Source organism: Pimephales promelas, chromosome 3, assembly GCF_988280905.1.
Source record: "Pimephales promelas chromosome 3, fPimPro1.hap1.1, whole genome shotgun sequence".
NCBI lineage: Eukaryota > Metazoa > Chordata > Actinopteri > Cypriniformes > Leuciscidae > Pimephales > Pimephales promelas.
This window is the reverse complement of record NC_142771.1, coordinates 12,116,980-12,144,365: the sequence shown is the minus strand read 5'-3', so window position 1 is coordinate 12,144,365 and position 27,386 is coordinate 12,116,980. Positions and strand designations below refer to the sequence as shown.

At 37.1% G+C, this 27,386-nt stretch overlaps 1 protein-coding gene across 2 annotated transcripts in view; it reads left to right on the top strand.

Annotated features, from left to right (window-relative positions):
• Positions 1 to 25,131, top strand: part of plppr2a (phospholipid phosphatase related 2a) — a 37,266-nt gene extending 12,135 nt beyond the window's left edge. Inside the window, exons 3-8 of one of the 2 annotated variants that reach the window (XM_039662767.2) lie at positions 6,376 to 6,564; positions 14,585 to 14,705; positions 16,282 to 16,532; positions 18,263 to 18,439; positions 19,096 to 19,223; positions 21,734 to 25,131. In XM_039662767.2, coding sequence (XP_039518701.1) covers positions 6,376 to 6,564; positions 14,585 to 14,705; positions 16,282 to 16,532; positions 18,263 to 18,439; positions 19,096 to 19,223; positions 21,734 to 21,842 — 975 coding nt within the window. In that variant the 3' untranslated portion in view covers positions 21,843 to 25,131. Of the gene's footprint in view, positions 1 to 6,375; positions 6,565 to 14,584; positions 14,706 to 16,281; positions 16,533 to 18,262; positions 18,440 to 19,095; positions 19,240 to 21,733 lie in introns of both variants that reach the window. The other variant, XM_039662771.2, reaches the window with a different exon arrangement.
• The last annotated feature ends 2,255 nt before the right edge of the window (positions 25,132 to 27,386 follow it).

Sequence of the window (27,386 nt, the reverse complement as noted above, 5' to 3'; positions counted from 1 at the left end):
ATAAATGACTAAGAGAGCGGGAAGGCAGAGGAACAGCATTGCTTTTGACGGATGAAAGAATAGTTACAGAGACTTGTAGAAAGGGAGGACATGAAGGGAGGATGGATAATGTGTGTTTACAGCCGAGACTTGCACAAACACAGACTAATAACAGACTGATGTTGCTTCTGTAGTCTCTTAACAAGCTGTTAATTGTGATGCAACAACAAACATGTAGAAACATTATTCATTTTGTGGTGTAAATAGTTTACCTGAGCAGACTCGGAGGTCACCAGCCTAAACCAGACTCTTTTAATGCAGGATTTAATGCATGGATTCATTGATGTTTGCCACAAAAACTACATTTTATAGATGCTGTTGTTGCATTCATCCATCTATCTTTGCTGTTTAGTTCTGCTCATCGGACAGAATAAAAGCCCTTAATGAGATCTGAATAAGAGAGCTGTCACTCAAAGTGCTAGACAGTATTCAGTGTCTGTCAGCTTGAGAATGCCGTTGAAGAGGAAGAACTCTAAAAATACCCAGAAAGAAGAGTCTGATTTCAAGCGCAATTAGAGCTGAGACATTTGAATGACACTAAGAATATGAGTCATATCCATAGGCGGAATTCGCGGGTGGGACATGTCCCCACTACTTCTTCTAAGGGTGGATATTGGGTGTCTATCCATTTGTCTGTCTGTATTGTCTGTCTATCCATCTGTCTGTCTGTTTGTATTTATATCTATGTCTCTTTCTGTTTGTTTGTCTGTCTGTCTGTTTTTCTGTCAGTTTGTTTGTCTGTCTGTCTATCCATTTGTCTGTCTGTCTGTCTATCTGTCTGTCTATCCATTTGTCTGTCTGTCTATCTATCTATCTGTCTATCCATTTGTCTGTCTGTCTGTCTATCTATCTGTCTATCCATTTGTCTGTCTGTCTGTCTATCTATCTGTCTATCCATTTGTCTGTCTGTCTGTCTGTCTGTCTGTCTATCTATCTGTCTATCCATTTGTCTGTCTGTCTGTCTGTCTATCCACTTGTCTGTCTGTCTATCTATCTGTCTATCCATTTGTCTGTCTGTCTGTCTGTCTATCTATCTGTCTATCCATTTGTCTGTCTGTCTGTCTGTCTATCTGTCTATCCATTTGTCTGTCTATCTATCTGTCTATCCACTTGTCTGTCTGTCTATCTATCTGTCTATCCATTTGTCTGTCTGTCTGTCTGTCTATCTATCTGTCTATCCATTTGTCTGTCTGTCTGTCTATCTGTCTATCCATTTGTCTGTCTGTCTGTCTGTCTATCTATCTGTCTATCCATTTGTCTGTCTGTCTATCTATCTGTCCATCCATGTGTCTGTCTATCCATTTGTCTGTCTGTCTATCTATCTGTCTATCCATTTGTCTGTCTGTCTGTCTATCTATCTGTCTATCCATTTGTCTGTCTGTCTGTCTATCTATCTGTCTATCCATTTGTCTGTCTGTCTGTCTATCTATCTGTCTATCCATTTGTCTGTCTGTCTATCTATCTGTCCATCCATGTGTCTGTCTATCCATTTGTCTGTCTGTCTATCTATCTGTCTATCCATTTGTCTGTCTGTCTGTCTATCTATCTGTCTATACATTTGTCTGTCTGTCTGTCTATCTATCTGTCTATCCATTTGTCTGTCTGTCTGTCTATCTATCTGTCCATCCATGTGTCTGTCTATCCATTTGTCTGTCTGTCTATCTATCTGTCTATCCATTTGTCTGTCTGTCTGTCTATCTATCTGTCTATCCATTTGTCTGTCTGTCTGTCTATCTATCTGTCTATCCATTTGTCTGTCTGTCTATCTATCTGTCTATCCATTTGTCTGTCTGTCTATCTATCTGTCCATCCATGTGTCTGTCTATCCATTTGTCTGTCTGTCTATCTATCTGTCTATCCATTTGTCTGTCTGTCTGTCTATCTATCTGTCTATACATTTGTCTGTCTGTCTATCTATCTGTCTATCCATTTGTCTGTCTGTCTGTCTATCTATCTGTCCATCCATGTGTCTGTCTATCCATTTGTCTGTCTGTCTATCTATCTGTCTATCCATTTGTCTGTCTGTCTGTCTATCTATCTGTCTATACATTTGTCTGTCTGTCTGTCTATCTATCTGTCTATCCATTTGTCTGTCTGTCTGTCTGTCTGTCTGTCTATCTGTCTATCCATTTGTCTGTCTGTCTATCTATCTGTCCATCCATGTGTCTGTCTGTCTGTATTGTCTGTCTATCATCCTTATAAATGTCTATGCATCTGTCTGTCTGTCTGTCTATCTGTCTCTTTCTTTCTGTCCTTCTGTCTGTCTGTCTTTCTATTCTATCCATCTGTCTGTCTGTTTGTATATCTATCTATTTCTCTTTCTGTTTGTCTGTCTGTTTATCTATCTGTCTGTCTGTTTGTATGTGTATCTGTCTCTTTCTGTTTGTTTGTTTGTTTGTCTGTCTGTCTGTATAGGTGTCTGTCTGACTGTCCATCCTCTATCTGTCTATGCATCTGTCTGTTTGTGTGTCTATCTGTCTTTTTCTGTTTGTTTGTTTGTTTATCTGTCTGTCTATCTATCTGTCTATCCATTTGTCTGTCTGTCTGTCTATCTGTATTGTCTGTCTATCCATCCTCTATCTGTCTATCCTTCTGTCTGTTGTGTTTGTCTATCTGTCTCTTTCTTTCTCTGTCTGTCTTTCTATCTATCCATATGTGTTTGTTTGTCTGTCTCTTTCTGTTTGTTTGTTTGTTTGTCTGTCTGTCTGCCTGTTTATCTGTCTGTCTGTTTATCTTTCTATCTGTTTGTCCTTCTATTTGTCCATCCATCTGTCTGTCCGTCTGTCTATCAGTCCTTTTATCTTTTTGTATTTCACAAGGATGCAATTATAAATATTGAAATGATTCATAAAATAATAAAACAAAAAAATCCTCAGTTTTTCCTCTAACAACCAATATAGTTAGTCCCAAACACCAGCAATGGAAAATAAGTTCTCGGCGTTCAGGCTTCATGTCCTCCAGATGTAGTGTCTCACAGGCTCTCGAATCCTGGATCAGAAGAAGGTCAGAATCCTCCGAGGAGCCGCACCTTCTGAAGCAGACCTCGCTTCACCACGCTCTCCCTGAGATCACAGCGCACCTGTCATCATTCATTCATGACGGCAGTGAATCTTGTCCTTTGGAAGTCCCTTCCTCCGCTGTCCTCCAAACACAACGAAGCGTGTCCTCCTCCAAAGCGTGGCGTCTGCTGTCAGCTTTGTTTACTGTGAAGCGCAGCTAATACGGCGAGGGCCTCTATTGATCTGTCTCAACTTGTTTGCTGTACGCTTCACAATATGGGTGTAGAAGTACATTTATTACAGAGCAAATATTCACATGAACCCACTTCTTTTGCTCATGTCTTCCATGGCTCTTTATTTCGGTTTGGTACAATCATCATGTCTCCAGTCCTTTCAGAATCTGACCTTTTATCTCAGGCTAAACTATCCAGAACTGACTGATGATCCCACAGCGGATTTCTGTGGGGAAACGTGTTGGCATATGGAATATTCCTGGCTCGTTCATTACACTCTTTGAGCGAACACGGATCCACTGAGGGATTCTGGCACAGTGGGCTTCATCAGCGTTTCACTAACCCATGCCAAACACAAGCAGCATGTTCCAATGAGATACTATTTTTAAAATGTGGGTGGAATATTTCCAACTAGTGCATGAATGAATTATTATGCATGTGTTCACATACACATGAAATTAATATGGCGAAAGAGCAAATATTGTTCACTAACATACTAATATCCATCCATCAGTTTGAGCTTGGAAAGATTTTTTAAAGAAGAATAACTGTTTTCTATGTGAATATGCGTTAAAATGTAATATATTCCTGTGATAGCTGGATTTTCAGCATCATTACTCCAGTCTTCAGTGTCACATGATCCTTCAGAAATCACTCTAATGTGATGATTTGATGCTCGATAAACATTTCTGATTATCAATGTTTCCAAAAATTGTGCTACTTCATATTTTTGTGGATACCGTAAAAAAAGAATGAATGAATAATGATTCATTTCTTTACAAAGCAAAATCTTACTGACCTCAATCTGCTTTGATTTTATTGGCCAAAATCATAAGTCTGATCATTTGAAAAAAACTAATAGCACATCTCTCCCAAACAAACCCAACAAACTCATTTTTGTAACAGCTATTCACCAAAGTTTAATATTCATGGTTATGGATTTGTTCAAATTTCTTACTCTAGCAATGGTAGTGATTCTTGCCTTATGAAGCGTCACTGGTCATCTTCAAAGCTTCAGTCTGTCCTCTAGTGGATAACTTCAGCATTGCATGGCACTAAACCTAAACTCTTTTTCTTTCATTTTCTTCCTGTAAAGCTGTTTTAGAACAGTGCGTTTTTATAAAGCATTGTATGGAAATGTCTGGTTGGTTGTTATAATCTACTATTATTTTGATGCTGTTGCATAGGATTCAAACCTGTTGAATATTTTAACCCTGTATGTTTAATTCTTCACCATGGAAATTATATGCAACGGTATTTGTATTTCTCTCTTTCTCTGTTTTTAAATGCGAGAAACATTGAGAACTCTTGACTGACACGTGGATCAAGGTGTGTGTGTGTGTGTGTGTGTGTGTGGGTTGAGAGATCTAGGTGAATAAGCAATAATTAAAATGCTACGGAAACAAGTGCACTAATGAGAATACGAAATGCGTATCGTATTCAAATATAGTGGCCTAAACACTAAACACTACACTACAATTTGAACACTAATGTCACAATTATGCCAATTATATGTTAATTATACAATCAAAATCAAAAGAAACATTTTTTTAACTGTAATATTATTGTCATGTGACATCAAATTCTTATTACTAAAATATGGCCTGATGTTTTCTAAAATTTAAAGAAAATGCTTTTTTTTACATAGTGACATTACAGTCATGCCAACCATTTACCTACCAATTCTTATTTTAAGCCTTTCTTATTTAAAAAAATATATTTTAAAACATTATTAATAGTTAACACACGCACACTAACTATAATAACACAATTATACATTTATTTCATATTTTCATATTATTTAATCAAAATAATGTGAAATATTACAATAGTATTTTGAATATTTTATTTGTTTATTCTGTTCATTTTATTATGCATTTCATTTAAACACAATATTTCTATATTTATTTTAATAGCCTATTTTAGTATTTTTAATAGTTTAGCTTATTTTAATGTTCTTTTTAGGGCTGTCAAACGATTAATTGTGATTAATGGCATCCAAAATACAAGTTTGTGTTTACATAATATATGTGTGCATACTGTGTATAATTATTTTGTATATATATAAATACACACACATGCATGTATATATTTAAGAAAAAAATATTTATTATATATAAAATATTTATATTTATATGTAATATACATTATATATACATCTATATACAGCATATACATGAAATATTTCTTAAATATACACAAGCATGTGTGTGTATTTATATATATATATATATATATATATAATTATACACAGTGCACCCACATATATTATTTAAACACAAACTTTTATTTTAGATGCGATTAGTTTGACAGTCCTAATTCTTTTCAAATTATTTAATAAAATAATATTCAATAGATTTTACAATATTTTATATTATGATATTTCTAGAGTAATTAATAATAGTATAATAATTAATAGAGTCATTTTTAGATCTTTAATTTATCATTATTATTATTATTGTATTATTCTATAGATATAGGCGATTGGAATATTATAATCACAAAAGTGTTGGCCAAATCATGCAGGCCTAAAACAAGCAAACCTGATTTTTTTTTTTTTTTTTTTTGGCCTAAATAATGCATTTAAATCGCAATCAAATTTAATTGTTTTCCCCAAATGGTTCAGCCCTATCAGTTCAGAAAAACATAGAATATATCATTAGTAATTTGTGGTTTGCTCGTGTCGAATCCTGTTGTCTTTGTGTGATCGGGTTTGATGAGAAGCATACAGTGTGAAAAAGGCTTGAATGAAAGCGAACTCATTTTGAAAGTCGCTAATGAGCGTGTTCACACCCTCGTTATGTTTCACACACATCCAAAATGTCATCCACATCCTACCACACACACACACACACACACACACACCGTGAGCCAATTTGTGTGTGCTCAGGCTCAAATTCACGCTGTCCCTCCCCGCTGTTTCTCTCCACATCTTTCCCCGCTTTCCACTCTCTTCTCGCTCGCTCTGTGAAGCGTTCCTGGTAGAACAGCATGTAACGTTCAGGATCACGACTCCGGAGTGAGTGTGTGTGTCTCTGTGACACAGGCTGTGGCGGAGCGTCTTCATCTCTGGTTGTAAAGCGTGGATCATGTTCTATTTTCAGCTGGTGATCATGGCAGGAACCGTTCTCCTGGCGTACTACTTCGAGTACACGGACACCTTTCCCGTACACATCCAGGGATTCTTCTGCTTCGATAAGACGTTCTCCAAACCGTACCCTGGACCGGATGAGAGCAGTAACGTGCCGCCGGTGCTCGTCTACTCTCTGATTGCTGCGATTCCTACTCTGATCGTGAGTAGCCTCTGTCTTCCCTTCATTTCTATGTGTGCTTGTGGGTAGAAGTGAGACTCAACTTTAGCTCGAGTGATGGTGGATGAATCATCGTTCATTATCTGGATATATATGTGGGCTACATGTGATTTTGTGTGTGTGTGAGAGAGAGAATCCAAAATTCAAAAATGTACAAAACAGGCTTTATTATGTAATGAAGGTTATTTTCGGACTAATCATTGTGAATGTGATATTTTTTTTTTAACCGCAACTCTCAAAATGCCAATAATGCATTCTTATCACCATAATGTGGGGGAAAAAAATCATAAAGACGTAGGACTTTTTTTTTTTCATGAACACGTTTTGTTATTCTGGTTGAAGCTTTCTTCACGTCCTAAAAGCATTCAATAATATAAGTGGTCTAAATATTAAAACGTGTACATATATTTTTGGACAATGTCCGTCCAATCATTGCGTTCGGTCCAATGATTGGTGCAACAGAATGATCAGATAAACCAGAGCAACCTCTGAACAGCAGCTATAACTGGATTGTAGGTGCTGGTTTTACTGGTGTCGTTGTGAAGCGGAGGCAACAGATTGTGGGACCACACGGATCTGCCTCCCTCCTTTTTCCGAGTCTGTCAGAGCCACGTGTGGTACATGTGGGCATGTGTTTCTGGGCGAGTGTATGAGCCAGCAGTCGATCTGAAGCCTGGAGTACGAGCTTCATGTACGAGTCTACTGGCATGAGCTGTCAGAGCCAAAACACACACACACACACACACACAAAGTACCAGCCAAGTGAAGACGAGGCCGAGAGACGCATGAGAAGGTGTTTGATATGAAAGAGAACTTCTGTTAGATTCATAAATAAGGGAACGTACAAGAAATCAAGCAAGGCATAGTGGGACAGAGACTGGTTTAGAGATGTCATGATGGCCGGCAGAGAAAGGGAATGAAATGTGCAACATCTGGTGCTTTTGTCCATCGAAACACTCACTTTCTGTCCAAAACAGAGTGACACGGTCACCCAGATTCTTTATGGGGTAATATAACACATAAAATACACTACAAAACTTGAAAACAAGAGATATTGTGAAATAGTATTACCAAAGCTGGTCTTTGGTGTCACATGATCCTTCAGAAATCATTCTGATATGATGATTCGATCCTGATTGAGTGATTTTGATTATTATCAATGTTGGAAACAGCTCTGCAGCTTCATATTTTTGAGGAAACAGTGATTTTTTTTTAGGATTCATTGATGTAGTAAAGTACTTTCTTCCAAATTCATCTTTAGCCTATTATAAGTATTTATATTTTAGACATGATGGTTTGGATTTCACAGGAAATTGTGTATGCGTCATTCGCCGTGTGCGTCTCGTCATATGCTGATCTCATGAAGTAGAGTGTGTATGCAACGCCAATTCGTATTTCCATTTTTGGCGTGCTATCAAGACGCATAATCGCTTTTCAGCGTGTTTATGAACGCCGTTGACTTAACGTTATTACTGTATATATAAATACATGACTTACCTCAACCCCGTCCCTAAACCTAACCGTCACTGGGGTTAATGGTGTTTATGGCTGTTCCCTTACCATCCTAGGAGAAAAAAAAGATCGCTCCCCAGATGTAGATCTACATTTTGCTTCGTTTCGCGCGGATATTTGACGGCGTGTACAGACACGCGGAATCACTCGGACGTTAATGGCGTAGACATACACGCGGATAACTCAAAATACGTAGAGACAACACGCCACTTGACTCGAAAGTGGCGTGTATGTTTACGCAAAAGTCATGATGTCATGTTGGTAAATAGAGAAAAGTTGCTCTGGCTACTTTGACAAAACAAAAGTTTTGTATGGGTATGATTTTTAATGTTTTTATATATTATATATTATAATATATTTGACAGACAGACCTTCAGTTTCTAATCATCATGTCTGATTCTAGAGCTTCCTGGTTAGATGTGAACGCTTCCTTGTTTTCCCAAGGAAGGATAAAAAAAAATACAACAACCTCTCATTCAAATACACATGTTGTGCAATTCATATTGAGGGCAGTGAGATTAACATTTAATATGGTTTGGTCTTACAAAAACATGTTACATCACAGGGTAGAGCCTAGAGGAAAAATAAAAAAATATTTTTTTGGGGGGGAAATACAATATTTCCAACATCGCTCAGATCTAAAGTGCAACTGCGTTCAGCAATACAAAGCAGCATTTTCATCTTCACCATCTTTTGACTATGTAGTGACTTATTAAATGTTCAATTACACAGTCAGGGAAGTACTTTTTACATAGACAAACAGAAGTTACATTGATTTCACATAACCAGATGTTCCTCAGCCAAAGTTATTGTTAATGATAATAAAAATAGTCAAATGAATATTTTTTTCAGCCATAAATCAATAAAGCGAGTCATTTTATCAAAGGGTTCTGCATGTATAGCCACATCTAGCCTGCAGAAGAATATATAACTCATCAAATAATGAAAAAAAAAGAGTAAAAGAGTGTTCACAGTGATGATTAATTGAAGGAAATGTGAGAACAAGAGACTGTAAGCATGAGTGATGAAAGAAAGCCAGAGATAAACGCTCTCTACACCGTATGATCAAAAGAGCCAAACTCTAACGCTGAAAGAATGTCAAAAAGAAGACGTTAATAATTAATCACGTCCTGCTCTAAAAGGTATTTTCAAAAGGTGTTGTTGGTAACCCGTGTTTTCTGAAAATTTGATAGCAGACTGTAACCTACTCATGCTTTAAACTCATGATCTGATCATGTTGATTGTTATTGGAAATGTGTAGGAAATGGGATTATTTCCCATACAATGAACATATTCAGTTATCACAAGCTTCAAAAATGACAAAAGTGACATGAAACCACCTCAAAAGTGTTACATATGACTTGTGCGCTATGTTTAAAGTATGTTTAAAGTCTCAAAATAATCAAATTTCATAGTCTATCAAAACCCTTTAAGTTGCTTGGTTGGCCATAATACTTCCCTAAACTGTTTTATCAGATAATTTCCAGTATTGTGCTTTCATTTATGAGCTAAAAATATTTTGAGGATGTTTGTGCTCTGCTCAGGCATTAGACAGCTGTGGTTGCCAGAATCATACCATAAGAATGTGGTGTGTTAGTGTTTTTAAAATTAACAGCTAAATACTGTTTTGTTAGCTACACTATATGCTGTTAAATTAGTTATACTGTAACTGACAAAACGGTATTTAGCTGTTTATTTCAAAAACTGTAAGAAAATGGTAAGCTACTGGCAGCTGGGGTTGCCAGCATCATACCGTAAGAATATGGTGTGTTACAGTATTTAAAATTAACAGCTAAATACCGTTTTGTCAGCTACACTATATGATGTTAAATTAGTTGTACTGTAGCTGACAAAACGGTATTTAGCTGTTAATTTTAAATACTGTAAAAAAAAAAAAACGGTAAATTACTGGTAGCTGTGGTTGCCAGAATCATACCGTAAAAATATGATGTTACTGTTTTTAAAATTAACAGCTAAATACCGTTTTGTCAGCTACAGTATATGCTGTTAAATTAGTTATATTGTAGCTGACAAAACGATATTTAGCTGTTAATTTTAAATACTGTTTAAAGTATGTTTAAAGTCTCAAAATAATCAAATTTCATCATCTATCAAAACTCTTTTAGTTGCTTGGTTGGCCATAATACTTCCCTAAACAGTTTTATCAGATAATTTCCAGTATTGTGCTTTCATTTATGGGCTATAAATATTTTGAGGATGTTTGTGCTCTGCTCAGGCATTAGACAGGTCACTAGACGGTTAAGACTGGACACCGCGCCCGCCCATTAAATTCTCCATGAGTAGTGCAGTATTTATTATAAATATTATATTATTATATAACCCTTGTAATCTTTATTCAAAATAGCTTCCCCTCCCTCTAACATGATGTTTACTGGCGTGAGGGCGGGGCAACCTGTCACTCACATGAGATCAACCAATAGCAAAACACAGCCATCCAATCAATTCCCACTGGACAAAATCAAGCCCCGCCCTACATTTGTTCTTGTTTGGGAAGCCATTTCAGTCAAATATGCGTCGCAATAGAAAAGAAAAAACTATCGCAACTTCTTTTTCATGCCAACTTTATTCTTTATCAGCAACATAAAATTGCTGTTTTATGTTTCAGCCTGATTCAAGGTGTAAAGTGCATCAAAGCAGCCTAAATATAAGCGTTTGATGGCTGAGGGAGGGTGGGAGTGTGTGGAGGGTTAACAGCGATGCCACCTGAGAAACCGGAGCAGATGGCACTGGCTACTCGAGGGGGTGTATGCACTGGCATTTCAACATATGTCTGAACTGTGCACCTCTCTGTCGTGGCAGGAATGTCCACTCGTAGCCTCAGGGAATAAGAGTGTGTTTATGGTCTGGTTTGCGTCACAATAAGAGCGAAGATGAAACGGGGTAAAGCAGCAGTGCCTTTAGGCTTTCATTCGGTTTCATCACACATAATAAAAAAAGCATCGCTTGACTGTCCGGTTTTGTGTTGTGGAGCTCAGGAGATGAACAGAAGGTGCTTTTAAAAGCGATAAAAAATTAAACTTTTGAATGTTAGTGTTGAATATGTCGAATATGAAACATTGAATATGTTTTGAATATTGTGGAATCACTTCCCAATTTCATCAGATTTACCTAAATAATAAACATCTGGATGTATTTGACATTCACAACATATTTTAGTTCTGTAATATGATGTAGGATATTCATTAAAGTTTACAACAGATATTTAGAAGTAAATGGGGTTCATTTTGATGTCATGTTGACTTGAATGAATGTTAACTAAATATAAATCTTGTATTTTTGTGTATTTTCTTGTCTGTGCTGTGATCTCATACAGTATAACTTACTATGGTGCCGCCAAGTGATTATATGGTGGGAATTAGACATCAGATCCTGCGGGTGACACTTTTAGTTGGGAGCCGTTGTGGTGTTGAGATTTGCTTTAGTTTAAAAAAATAATCCTGTAAAAAACGGTAAACTACTGGCAGCTGTGGTTGCCAGAATCATACCGTAAAAATATGGTGTGTTACTGTTTTTTTTTTTAAATTAACAGCTAAATACCGTTTTGTTAGCTACACTATATGCTGTTAAGTTAGTTATATACTGTAGCTGACAAAACGGTATTTAGCTGTTAAATTAAAATACTGTAAAAAAATGGTAAGCTACTGGAAGCTGTGGTTGCCAGCATCATACTGTAAGAATATGGTGTGTTACAGTATATAAAATTAACAGCTAAATATCGTTTTGTCAGCTAGAGTTTATGTTCTTAAATTAGTTATACTGTAGCTGACAAAAACAGTATTTAGCTGTTCATTTTAAAAACTGTAAGAAAACCGGTAAACTATGGCAGCTGTGGTTGCAAGAATCACACCGTAAAAATATGGTATGTTACTGTTTTTTTTTTTAAATTAACAGCTAAATACCCTTTTGTCAGCTATGCCAATATGATGTTAAATTAGTTATATACTATAGCTGGCAAAACGGTATTTAGCTGTTAATTTTAAATAGTGTAAGAAAACCGGTAAACTACTGGCAGCTGTGGTTGCCAGAATCATCATACCGTAAAAATATGGTGCATTACTGTTTTTTAAAATTAACAGCTAAATACCGTTTTGTCAGCTACGCTATATGATGTTAAATTAGTTATATACTGTAGCTGACAAAACAGTATTTAGCTGTTAATTTTAAATACTGTAAAAAAACGGTAAACTACTGACAGCTGTGACAATATGGTGTGTTACTGTTTTTAAAATGAACAGCTAAATACCGTTTTGTCAGCTATAACATGTTGTTAAATTAGTTATAATGTAGCTGACAAAACGGTATTTAGCTGTTAATTTTAAATACTGTAAGAAAACCGGTAAACTACTGGCAGCTGTGGTCATACCATAAAAATATGGCGTGTTACTGTTTTTAAAATGAACAGCTAAATACAGGTTTGACAGCGGAACTGTAGTTAAATTAGTTATTTACTGTAGCTGAAAAAAGGGTATTTAGCTGTTCATTTTAAAAACAGTAACACACCATATTTTTACGGTATGATGCTGGCAACCACAGCTGCCAGTAGTTTACCGTTTTTTTTTTTTTACAGGATTATTTTTATGAGAATCATGAGCCACAAGCCTAATCACCCATGACAGCCTCTTAAAGCTGATAGAAGGATCTAGAAACTCGGCTTTATCTCATCTAATGGTGCGTTATTCACACTTGAACTGATGTTCACCAACACATATTAGATGCAGAATCACAGCGACATCAAAGTTGGCTTTTAAGAACAGTTCACCCAAAAATGAAAATCGGTCACCCTTATCGTTCCAAGCCCTCCAAACTTTCTCTTGCTGCATGAGTCACATGGACTGACTGTTGGTCATTTCCTCACTGATGTCAGTCTGTGTCAGCGCTCAGGTGCTAAACTGGGAGATGTGTGAGGTGAACGCTGTGTCCCTGTCTCGTCCCTGACGTATCTGTCTGTCTCCTCCAGTTTAAGCTCATGGATTTGATGTCTGTGTTTGTGGTCTCCTGTTCTTCTGTCACCAGGGAAGTGCTTGTCTACCAGTATGGATCAGATGTTTCGTTCAGCGTTTCAAAGCATCTTTACAGTCATAAACAGGAAAATGATGCATTTCAATTGTTGTCCAGCGTTTAGTCCGTTTTCATCTATAAAGCAGCTTTGGAGAAAACACTGATGTCATTGTCCAGCTCAGTTCATATGATTCATCACAAGTCAGAATTCATTTATTGTACACAAGTAAAGGTTTTTAAAATGTTAACGCACTTTAAATCAAAAATTGAACTATAGTAATATTTGCACGGATTGCAGAATCACAACAACATGCAAATATTTAAGAAGACTTTTAGTGTTACTTTTTTTAATGATCTCATGCATCCCATTCAATACTTTTTTTTCAACATGGCTTTCAGTGTTACTCTTTTTTATAATTTGTGTATTTTATTTATTTTTAAAAGGTTTATTGTACCCAAGTAAATGTTGTTAAAACGTGAATGCTCCTACCCTATCTCACGACCAATTTGTACGAATTCGTACGAGTGATTAAAAAGTGGCTAATCGTACGACCTCACTCGTACGAATTCGTATGATTTGTCTAAACCCACGTGATGGTTAGGTTTAGGGGCGGGGTAAGGGGTAGGTCATTCGTACGAATTCATACGAATTGGCCAGTTCGATTTAGCAAAATCGCACTAATTCGTACTAATTCGTACGAGTGAGGTCGTATGAATTGTTACAAATTAGCCACCTTGTAAAATTCGTACGAATTCCTGTGAGATCGGGTTGGAATGCTCTTAAAAAATAAAAGAATTGAAATGTAGTCAAATTTCCATGAATTGCATAATTTCAAAAAACTGCTCACAACTTGACTTTTTATGTTACTTATATACAAATTAAGTTTTTTATATACAAATATGTCTCCGATATTTTAGACATCCCTAATTTTCACAACACAACGTTTTCTTTCCCAGTCCCTTATATGGTTTATGTGTGTATTATAAAAGTCTTTTGCGTTTTGATGGTTTCATACGCTCAACATAGTATTGTTCATAGTTTTTAAACACAGAAGGACATGATTGGCCACTCAGAATTGAGCTGTGTTATTATAAACGTGAATAATAAATGAGCTTTTACTGTTTGCGTTTCAGAGGAGACATACAGTATGAGTGTTTAAACGCATAGAGAACTGATGTGTGTGTAGCTCTTACATTGTTAAGCAGAATTAGTCACGTCAATGAGCTGTTACTCGTCTTAACCGTTACCAGGGAGATCGGAAATAATGAGGTTCTGGTGTTGGCATTTGAGAACAGTGAAGATGAGGGACTATTAGCAACTCATGATTAAATCCTTATGTAGGCAGAAAACTAAAGAATGTTTCCCTGCACTCGCAGCAACAACGATGCCAAAACAAATGGGGTGGAGGATGTTCTGGCGGGTGGAAGCAAAGCTACTGTTTGATTCATTCGTGTGTGTTTTCCTCTTCAGATCCTGGCTGGCGAGGTGATGGCGTTTTTCATGAGGTCAGAGGGCACGCAGGAAAAGACCATAGTCACCGCCGACTGCTGTTACTTCAACCCCCTGCTGAGACGCATCATACGCTTCCTAGGTACATTCAGTGAAGAAAAACCAACAGAGAACCTTTTAGGATGAGGGTCAGGAGATTTAGGAGAATGGAGAAAATATATTTGTTCATAATGGGTGTAAAAGCCATTTTAATGCTCCAAATTGTGATATTAAAGTCATCATCATGCAGTCTTAAAAATAAAGGTTCCAAAAGATGTTTTGATAGAGAGAAAGTTCCATGGATGGCATTTGAAGAACCTTTATTTTTATGCAGTTTGTGTTTAATGGGTATTTTTTCAACATTTTAGGTGAAAATATAAGGGAATGCATGTAAATATATATTTTTAACTGCTGTAACTGATGAATTCCAAGTTTTCTGTTTAAAATACAAATATTCCAGGTTATTTATCAATTAATTCATGTTCATAAGAACCGCATTTATAATAAATGGACAAGAATTTGAAAAATTATATTTAATTTCAGATGAAGTGTCACACAGTGGGACACATATTTTACTTTTTAAACCAAATTAAATTTTATGACCAATAATCAAATATAATTGGCAATATTATAAATATTCTTTATTTTATTATGACCCATATGATGGACAATATTATCTAGTTTTGTGTTTTTTTTTTTACCAATAACACATAAAATGGACAAGATTAATAATTTTATTTTATGACCAGTAATGAATATGGAGGATAATATTATAAATATATTTTTTGTGATTATATTTTCAATATTCAATATAAGTCTGGCCAGCTGCATAAACTTAATAAATGACTATTCTTACAAGTTCTTCATTTGTTTATCATATTATTTATCATATTATTTTTTTCTTCAAGTCTGGTTATAACTCCAATTATGACCTATATTATATACAATATTATCGACTTGTTTCTTTTTTCTTTTTTTTTTAGCATTTTTACCAATAACACATAAAATGGACACCAGTAATGAATATGGAGGATAATATTATAAATATATTTTTTGTGATTATATTTTCAATATTCAATATAAGTCTGGCCAGCTGCATAAACTTAATAAATGACTATTCTTACAAGTTCTTCATTTGTTTATCATATTATTTATTTATCATATAACTTTTTTCTTCAAGTCTGGTTATAACTCCAATTATGACCTATATGATATACAATATTATCGACTTGTTTCTTTTTTCTTTTTTTTAGCATTTTTACCAATAACACATATAATGGACAAGATTAATAATTTTATTTAGTAACCAGTAATGAATATGGAGGATAATATTAATAATATTAAATAATATTATATTAATATATTTTATGTGATTATATTTTCAATATTCAATATAAGATTGTTTGGCTGCATAAACGTAATAAATGGCTATTCTTACAAGTTCTTAATTTGTTTATCATATTATTTATCATATAATTTTTTTCTTCAAGTCTGGTCATAACCTTTTAAAAGCAAGTCAGTTGCATAAAAAGGTATTGATCGGATTCGAGTTACTAGTTGGTCTGCTGACTAGTTCATAACAGTGGCTGTGTTATGCAATTGGCCTATGCTCTCCAATTTATCAGCAAAAATATTTTGGCATGCGTTTCTTATCCTTTCACCTCTGTTCTCTCACTCAGGTGTCTATACTTTCGGCGTGTTCACCACCACCATCTTCGCCAATGCTGGACAGGTGGTGACAGGAACCCAGACGCCTCACTTCCTGTCAGCGTGCAGACCGAACTACACAGCGCTGGGATGCCATTCCAACTTACAGTACGTCACTGAGCGCAAAGCCTGCACAGGGAACCCTCTCATAGTCGCATCTGCACGCAAATCCTTTCCCTCCAAAGATGCGGCCCTCAGTGTTTACTCTGCAGTGTATACCGTGGTGAGTGTAATGAACCTTGAACCACTTTAATCATTTTAGTGATTTTGTGACTGAATCGGAAAATTAAATCTATGGATTCATGAGCAATCTCACAAACTCCAGGACACAAAAGTAATTGCTGGAAAGAGCAGTTCACAGTCACACCTCTATGAATGTCAGTGTTTTTCAAGCTCATTAATGGTAGTTTGCACTGGTCTAGCTGGTGCACCGGTGTGGCCATGTCAGCAGAAAATGAAGAAACTGGTTGAACATGTTCCTTCTGGTAAATCTTGTCAGACAAGCAAGTCTTGGTGTCAAGAGTGTCAGGAATCACACCGCATCAGTGTCGTTCTGTGAAACTGGTGCCTTTTACCTTTCAGAATTTTGAAGACAGTTTCTGTAAGGTTTTAACCTTCTTTTAGACAAATAAAGTGTTAATAAACTGTAAATTAATATAAATATGATTGGATTATCCGAACGTGAGCAGATGGCCGAGGTTGTTTAATATGTACACTCTTAAGAAAAATGGTTTTAAACCATACCAAATTAGGGTTCTTCGGCTTGTAACAATAGCAGTACCCTTTCTGGTGCTAAATAGACCCACTTTCATAAGGTTTCATAAAGAACCATGCTTTGAAAGTGCTATAGGACCTTAATGGTGTTATAAAACATTAACATTTTCAACCATATATGAATGGGCTATCTATTTTCGTGACTAGGTATGTTGAGGCATAAAGTTATAAAGTAAAAAATCAAACAACATGGATCATAAATTCCATATGTTCTGTTAGTTAAACTAAAAAGAGAAAAAGACATTATTGGTAAGAAACCAGTTACAATTTTTAAAGTTATCATTTATAGACATTTTTAAGGAAGAAATAATTTACATGTTGAGAGTATGTCGACAGATGGTGTATATTTGTATTGCTGAGCTCCAGAAAATCAGAAATGAGGAGGATTGACAGTTACAAATTTGAAAAACAAAATGGCGGGAATAAAGAGCCTTAAACTCCAACACAAAGTTTCTTAAAGGGTTCTTCGGGACGATATGGTACTAAATGGAACCGTTACTTACAAATAGCATTTAAAAAAGCAACAACATTTTTTTAGAGTGTATACACTGTAAAAAAATATTGTTGGTTTAACTTAAAAAAAATAAGTAACCTGGTTGCCTTAAAATTTTAAATTCATTGAAATGGAAAAAAATAGTTAATACAATGAAGGAGATTAATTTAATCACCAGAAACTCAAAATATTATGTTATCTGAACTACATAAAGTTGATTTGACAAGAAAAATGTTGTGATTACAAATCATGAAAATGTGTGTGTGTGTGTACTTGACACTACTGTTTAGAATTTTAGAAGCTTAGAATTTGTTTTTAAAGAAAATTAATACTTTTATTCAGCAAGAATGCATCAATTTGATCAAAAGTGACAGTAAAAACATTTATCATATTACAAAAAAATTCTATTTCACATAAATGCTCTTCTTTTGAACTTTCTATTCATCAAAGTATCCTGAAAATTATTTTTGATCCCCATGAGGAAAACAGCTTATAAATCATACTAAGTGATTTTTTTCTTTTTTGAAAATGTAAAAATGCAGAATGTTTTCTGTACTGGTTGGGTTAAGGGGTAGAGTAAGTGTAAGGGAGAGTCCCCACAAAGAGAGTGAACCAGATGTGTGCATGTGTGTGTGTGTGTAATTGTATCAGTCTTATTCTTTACCGCTGTCTGCCTGTCCTTGCAGATGTACGTGACGCTGGTGTTCAGGACTAAAGGGACGCGTCTGACCAAACCCACGCTCAGTCTGACTCTGCTGTGTCTGGCCATGTTGGTGGGCGTGGTCAGAGTGGCTGAATACCGCAACCACTGGGCCGACGTCCTCGCTGGAAACTTCACCGGTGGAGCCATCGCTGTCTTTCTGGTGAGAGTGTGTGTAGTGGGATAAAATAACAAGATAATGACACGCATGTATGCAGTTTTTATATAATATGTGTGTGTATATATATATATATATATATATATATATATATATACATATAAATATAAATGCATATACACTACAGTTTACAAAGTTTGAGCTCAGTAAGTTTTTTTTTTTGCTTTTTTTACAAATTTCATTACACAAGAGGACTTTAAATTCATCAAAAGTGGCTGTATTATAATTCGGATCACAAGTAGACGAGGGGCACACTTTCTCGTTTAAACCTGCTGTTTTAATCCGTCTCTTTTGTCCACTTTCAACCACTTCTGTCCCGATTTCTTCAAGGGGAGGGTCTATGGGCGGGTAAATGTATGTGTTTTTTCAGATCTTTCAATCTACAATGAAAGCAATCCGGTCGAATGCGTTTTCGACTACCTCTGGAAGTGGTCGAAAGTGGACAAGACAAAACATTTTAGACCCCGTGTACACCTGTATTTAGCGTCATCCACTTGTGATCCGATCGACGAAAACATCTTAATACCAGGTGTAAACAGGGCCCAAGTGACCCCTCTCTTCATCACACTCTCCGCCGATCTCTATCTTCCTTCGCTCTATTCTCTCTCTCTCTCTCTCTCTCTCTCTCTCTCTCTCTCTAGGTAACATGCGTGATCAACAACTTCCAGCAGGCAAAGCCCCCACCCCCACCAGTGCGACCCCAGCGTCCTGAGTCAGTGCTGGGCATGCCCATGGTGGCGCTGCCCTGCGTAGAGAGTCCACTTGAAAAGTTAAGTGGCACTCAGGTAAGGGGTGGGAGTGGGTTAGTGGCAGGACTGCACACATAAGGGGGATGGATTACGCCCCACCCTGTCCTTCTGTTTTTTGACCCAGTGGACCCTAATGTGACTCCCTCGACCCACCCAGCCCTCCTTCTCCCTTTACTAGCATGACCAACCTGCACAACCCAAACACCAACCCTGCAAAACCCACTGACACTCTGGAGGATTGTTCTGCTCTTTGTCCTAAAGAGACGTTTCTATCACTTTTATAACAGAGTTTCTGACAAGCAACAAAATATTTAGAGCCATTAACTCATTGATTCCTCAACGCCTGTAGAAAGTGGACTGTGTAGCATGTGGAACGTCAAAGGCGGAAGGCAATTAGATGTGAAAAATTACGACTGTGTGAGTTTCCCTTCGTAGGCCACCCTCATCCTCCTCACTTTTGAAACTGCTTTGACTTTTTTTTCCCTCTTTATCACATTGACCATTCACTCATCCCTTTTCTCCCTCAGTCTTATATTTTGTTTAGTGATGAACCGAAAATTTCTGGCTGAAAGAGTGACGTTTAACTAGCGCTTCTCCAACGATGCGTTTTAACTGCGTCAGTGTCTATTTCGTTCACAAAACTTGGATAAGCTACAACAGGTAAACATGTCAGCTGTGTGGGCAACGATAAAACCGTCGTTCTGACGCTCTTAATGTGGCCTGACAGATCGCAACCGCCTCAGTTTAAGCGTCCAGTGAACTGATCACCTCTTTCTCTTTACTACTAGTTATAGAACAAAATAAACATGAATGAACATCAGAAGGTATGTTGAAAGAAACGGTACAATGGAAGTACATCATCACGTCTCATTTAATCGTTCAATCAGCGCCTATAGAACAAAATAAACATGAATGAACATCAAAAGGGTATCCTGAAAGAAACAGTACAACCGAAGTACATCATCACGTCTCATTTAATCGTTCAATCAGCGCCTATAGAACAAAATAAACATGAATGAACATCAGAAGGTATGTTGAAAGAAACGGTACAACCGTAGTACATCATCACGTCTCATTTAATCGTTTAATTAGTGCCTATAGAACAAAAAATACATGAATGAACATCAGAAGGTATGTTGAAAGAAACGGTACAAACGAAGTACATCATCACGTCTCATTTAATCGTTCAATCAGTGCCTATAGAACAAAATAAACATGAATGAACATCAGAAGGTATGTTGAAAGAAATGGTACAACCGAAGTACATCATCACGTCTCATTTAATCGTTCATTCAGCGCCTATAGAACAAAAAATACATGAATGAACATCAGAAGGTATGTTGAAAGAATCGGTACAACCGAAGTACATCATCACGTCTCATTTAATCGTTCAATCAGCGCCTATAGAACAAAATAAACATGAATGAACATCAGAAGGTATGTTGAAAGAAACGGTACAACCGTAGTACATCATCACATCTCATTTAATCGTTCAATCAGCGTCTATAGAACAAAATAAACATGAATGAACATCAGAAGGTATGTTGAAAGAAACGGTACAAACGAAGTACATCATCACGCCTAATTTAATCGTTAAATCAGCGTCTATAGAACAAAATAAACATGAATGAACATCAGAAGGTATGTTGAAAGAAACGGTACAAACGAAGTACATCATCACGCCTAATTTAATCGTTAAATCAGCGTCTATAGAACAAAATAAACATGAATGAACATCAGAAGGTATGTTGAAAGAAATGGTACAACCGTAGTACATCATCACATCTCATTTAATCGTTCAATCAGCGTCTATAGAACAAAATAAACATGAATGAACATCAGAAGGTATGTTGAAAGAAACGGTACAAACGAAGTACATCATCACGCCTAATTTAATCGTTAAATCAGCGTCTATAGAACAAAATAAACATGAATGAACATCAGAAGGTATGCTGAAAGAAACGGTACAACCGAAGTACATCGTCACGCCTAATTTAATCGTTAAATCAGCGTCTATAGAACAAAATAAACATGAATGAACATCAGAAGGTATGCTGAAAGAAACGGTACAACCGAAGTACATCGTCACGCCTAATTTAATCGTTCAATCAGCACCAATAAATCAGCTTGAAATCAATATATACTGCAGCGTTACATTTACCTCAGAATACCATTCAATCAACATAAACTCGATTGTTAGCTAAAAGTACTATAGAAAGGAGCATTTTAATAAATATGTGCAGTATATTGCATTTTTATAATACTTAACCAGTTGTGTCTTCATTATTTAATGTCTGAATAATATTACAGAAACCATTTAAATGTTTATATTTCATCAACAAACTGGAGTAGAAACATAATTTTCTTTTAGGGAATTTTAGGGTTTTCTGCTTTAAATTTGGTCTCAAGTGTTTTGGTTAAAAATACATTTCGGTGCATCACTTAATTTTAATTTACGCCGTTTCCACCTTCCAGTCTTCTCATCCTTTCTCTCTCTCTCTCTTCACACTCTCTCTCTCTCCCCTTACAGACTCCAAGGGGATCTTCATTCACTGAGATCACATGACCATCAGCCTCATCGGTTCCCCGTCCCCCCCGATGTCCTCATACCGTCTCGCTCCATTTCCAGCGAAGTCTAGACCAGCCGTCCCAGCACGCGCGCCACTGCGCCGCCCACTCCGCGGGACACTCCTCCACTCTACACCGCTCCTACTCCACGCAGGTCTAGATTTACTCACCTCCAACCCCTCATCCTCCATCATCCTCCATGTTGCCGATAGGGCCTCCACCAACCGCTCAAACAAACAACGAGAAGCACTTTTAGAGAGCCTGCTCGAAGATCTCGAACGCCAGAAACCACAGGTAGGCGTCTCACTCTTGCCCGAGGGTTTGTTTGGACTGTGGGTGGAGGATTCGAATGGATTTTTTGGGTGGAAGACCTCAAACCTCAACCTGACCTATTTCCTCGGGAACCGATGAAGAAGTCTCGATCAGCTTTCGGCTGCAATGCAGAACTCGATTTTTACTGCAGATATTTCAAGTCATATGTAAATACATGCACAGTTTTTTTTTCTTCTTTTGGTTAAAGGCATGTCTATTTTTTTCTATTTTGTTCATAGTACTGATTAAGTTTTTATATTCATCACATGGAGTACCTATTGGTTGTCTTTGAGTCATGTTCACTATGCACTTGTCTTGGGATAATCAGATATCTGGACTATGAAAGTGCACATCAAGAATTCCCTTTAGGAAAAGACCTCTAAACTTGGACACGTTCTTGATACCAGCTCTTATAATAACATTTGGATGCATCGTAAAGAATTGCGTTATTTAATGACATACACACAAAAACTCGACCACAGCATTTTTTTCATATTTAATGTCCAGTTTGTCCTCACAAGGATTTCTCCACCAGCTAGACGTAATGCACAGCCCGACATGAGCCGTCATTTTCATTACTGTCGCCCCAGCCCAGACACAACAACACAATGCTTTCAGACACTAGACATTCTTACAGTTTGCCATCAAGGGCGGATTGGATTCTTCGTTTCTGAGGAGAGAAAAGCAAGAACTGCATCCCATGACGTCAACAGAACAATAAAGAGAGACAACATCTGTATTGTTGTGAAGGTTTTCAAAAATTTCAGTAACCGAAGGTCGGCTAGTTTCTTTCTTGTATAGTGAATGACCTTTTCACCATGTGTTACTAACAGGGTTGTGCACCATACAGAATTGAATTGAAAATTCATTTACATTAATTTACAATTCGGTTCCCGAATTTGAATTGAACTTGAATTGAGGTAGCAGACAGATGCAGAATTGCAGTTCAAATCTGAATATAAGGAAGAGATTGAAATTCAAAGAAATTCAAGTGACTACAGTAATTTATAACTAGAATAGCGATAGATAGATAGATAGATAGATAGATAGATAGATAGATAGATAGATAGATAGATAGATAGATAGATAGATAGATAGATAGATAGATAGATAGATAGATAGATAGATAGATAGATAGATAGATAGATAGATAGATTGATTGATTGATTTGTAACTAGAATAGCAATAGATAGATAGATAGATAGATAGATAGATAGATAGATAGATAGATAGATAGATAGATAGATCGATAGATAGATAGATAGATAGATAGATTGATTGATTGATTGATTGATTGATTGATTCACGTTTGTAAATTGAAAGGGAACCCATTCTGAATTTTGCACAACCCTCATTAGCAAGTGTGTAAACATGTGGCTGTCATTTTATATTGATGATTTTATGAAAACCTTATCGGACCTTGCAGTGAAATCATTCCTGCTCTTTGCAAACAGCACTGGATGCCTTGTAGTACTGTGAGATTTTAATATTTAAAGTTATTTGAGTTATTAACATTAACCAATAGCCTGCACTGCCTAGGTGAGGAGAGCTCAAAAAGAAAGTAATTTCGGTAGTGGAGCTAAATTGAACATTTTGATGAAAATCTATTATGCCCTGTTACAAAGTCTGTTACAAACCCTGCAACTAGAATCTTCATGAATTATTTTTCCCTTATTTCGACATTATTGCAGCTCCTCTCTTCCCAGTCTGTCAGTAACGCTCTGTTTAGTTCCTGTCTCTTGGAAGCCCCGCCTTCTGAAAGCTCAGTGTGCTCTGATTGGTCGGCTGGATTAGCGTGTTGTGATTGAACAGTTTCGAGTGTGTTTCAGAAATGGGTTTGAACACACTACTAATGAAAGATATTTTGACGTGTTTGTTCCTGTAAGAAACTCATGACTGCAATCGAGGCGTTTCAGGGAGTTCAGAGCATAAAAAAAGCATAATAGGTCCTCTTTAAGACAAACATTATTTTCTTTTGGAAGAACATCCATAAATGAATCATTCTAGACCTGGAAAATTTACTGACAAAGTAAATAAAAAAATGGTTTGGTGTTTCAGGCAGCTAAAATAAAGTGATGCTCACAGATTCATGTGCGCAGGTTTGAGGTTTGACTATAACTGATTTTGAGTTTTCGTTTTTCTAAACTGGGGATGCTTATGAGCGTGTCAATCGGATGTATGTGTTGCACCATAGGCCACGTTTTGTGCACCACATCATTTTATTGAGCTCTGTTAAATTGATTTGTGTCTATTTTTCACGTTTCGCTTGAAATCCATTTTTTTTTACATTGCATTTACTTAGACTAATTGTTTGGTAATGTAAGTAAGCTGTGTATACAAACTGTGTGTACTTTAATCAGATGAGTGTAAACTCTCCACCTAGTTGCACTCCAAACGGATGAAAATTAATGTTTGTAACATTAACTGTGAAATCTAATCTGTCTGATGCCCCTTCAGCCTTTACATCCCGGCACCAGGTCCAGCCTCTGCCACATTCTGTGCTACGTACAGTTACTGTCTCTGTTGTAAGAGCACCACGCTTCACATGCTAAGATACACATTTACACCCTTAAACATTCCTTAAAGGTGAAGTGTGCAATTTTTTTTTGATTGTGCAAACATGTTTCCCAAACGTCTGCTATTGGTCAGACAAAAAGAAAGCCACACCCCCAAACTCACGCAATTGGTTGAGCCAATTGGATTCTCAAAGAAACTGATCTACAATCTTTACACTATTTTGGGGGGAGGAATCAAGCTATTATTTATTAATTTATAGTTTGCATATGCCAGAAATAATTTAACATGTAAAAAATTACTCACTTCACCTTTAGAAATCTTTTACCTTTAACTCTCAGCTCTCTTATTTCTTCTTTCATACACCCAATAATAATAATAAAAGAAGATATTTGTACAGTTTTGCAAACAAGTCTTTTTGTATTAAAAAATGTGCACCGGATTAATTTATTTCCTTTGGTGATCTTTATTTATATACACCCAACAAGTCATTGATCTGTGTTTTTTGGGTAATTGAATAAAGTAAAAGCGTGACCTGCCTCTGATTTTTTTCTGCGACATCATTATTAAAGGCTTGTTCCATGTTAAAGGAGCAGTGAGCGATTTATGAGAAATCAGCCCAAACAAACACACCTCTTGCTTCATTGCTCTGCTCCTAAAATGCAGAAACACGCAATGCAAGAAGAAGTGTAGCCAAGTAATGTTTAGTAAAGAATAAAGCGACTTACTCTCACATCACGATGGACACGCCCCCTACTGCTGATTGCTTACTCTCTCGTTCCTCCATCATAAGTAGACACACCCCCTTCTGCTGATTGGCTCTCTCCTCCCCCATCATGAGTGGACACGCCCCCTACTGCTGATTGGCTTTCTGTCCTCCCCCATCATGATGAGCACGCCCCCACTGCAGATTGGCTTACTCTCACTCCTCCCCTATCACGATTGACACGCCCCCTACTGCTGATTGCTTACTCTCTCGTCCCTCCATCATAAGTAGACACACCCCCTTCTGCTGATTGGCTCTCTCCTCCCCCATCATGAGTGGACACGCCCCCTACTGCTGATTGGCTTTCTGTCCTCCCCCATTATGATGAGCACGCCCCCCCACTGCAGATTGGCTTACTCTCACTCCTCCCCTATCACGATTGACACGCCCCCTACTGCTTTTTGGCTTACTCTCACTCCGCCCCCATCACGATTGACACGCCCCCTACTGCTTTTTGGCTTACTCTCACTCCGCCCCCATCACGATTGACACGCCCCCTACTGCTTTTTGGCTTACTCTCACTCCGCCCCCATCACGATAGACACGCCACTTAAGCCCCTTTTCCACCAAAGCATTTTGAGAGCCGGTTCGGAGCCGGTGCCTGCGCGCGAATCAGTTCTTTGTGTTTCGACAGCCAAAGAACCGGTTCGCGGCCTGGAAAACTGTCCAAAGCGGCACCAACTCTTTGCTGGACTAGAACCGTTCTTTTAGCACGTCATGTTTACGTCGGGGTCTGGGGCGGGTTTAGATGTGTTCTAAACATATTTTCTGACCATCGCAAAGCCAGGAGAAACTGCAGAAACACGCAAGCTTTTTTATTTAGGCCTATTTTTTTTTTTTTTTTGAAACATAAGCAAAGAAGATTAGAAAACAGTCACGATATAGAACAAATAAATGGAAAGAAAAAAGACACAAGACAGGGGTACGTAACTTATCAGAAAAGATTACGTATCAAACGAAAAGATTCAAAGACTTACATATTTCAATTGTTTTTAAAATTTTCTTGGTACACGAGTTAGAGATAATCCCAAAGCAATGTATTTGCAAGCGTTTCTAGCGGCGTACACAGTGACGTAACGACGTCGTTCCCTGGGCGCTCTAGTCAGTGGAAAAACAAACAGGTTCTGAAGCGGTTCGCAAGTTGAACCAACTCCGAACCAACTTTGAACCAGCACCAGTTCCGAACCAGTTCTTTTTTTCGGTGGAAAAGGGGTATTAGAGCCCAGAAACACAATTGACATATTGCCATTTACACCATATTGATTCAGAAGAGTCAATATCGTTTTTTAATTACCAAATTTTGGATCCACCTAGTCTTTACTCTATTTTTAATTATGTCTTTGCTTTTGTCTGTATGATAAAAGCTCCCAGCTATTATAAGTTGGTGCCACCTATAAAAGAAGGTATACGACAGCAGGGCAGCTGCAGTGGTTTTTAGTTAGTAATTATGATGTCCAAAAACTGTAGTTAAGGCTGGTTGAGTTAAATAACAAAAGCAGAACTAGTATTCACTGCCTTCTTCTGATAGTAACCATTGCCTGTATGCAATCACTATGAACAGCTAGAGGGTGAAACAAAAAGAAGCTAACAGAGTGAAGAGTGCTTCCCCCAACGACTGACCCTCATGACGTGTCATAACATGTTCAATATTGCACAACTGCTGCTGTCATACTTTAATGCATGTTGTTTACGTTATAAATATAAGTTCTTCATATAATGTTCCAGGAATACCTCAATAAATTATTTTTACATTTGTATTCTATGTATTAATGCACAGTATTTTAGATACAGATAGATAGATAGATAGATAGATAGATAGATAGATAGATAGATAGATAGATAGATAGATAGATAGATAGATAGATAGATAGATAGATTTGAATTTGATGAACAACAGAATGAGTTTGCATGTTCTGGGGGATTTCATCAGGTAGTGTATTTGTGCGGTGGGCGGGGCTTCATTAGGGGAGGGTGAGGGGCGGGGTCAGTGCCGACGTCATCACGGAGCCTGTCAATACGGTGA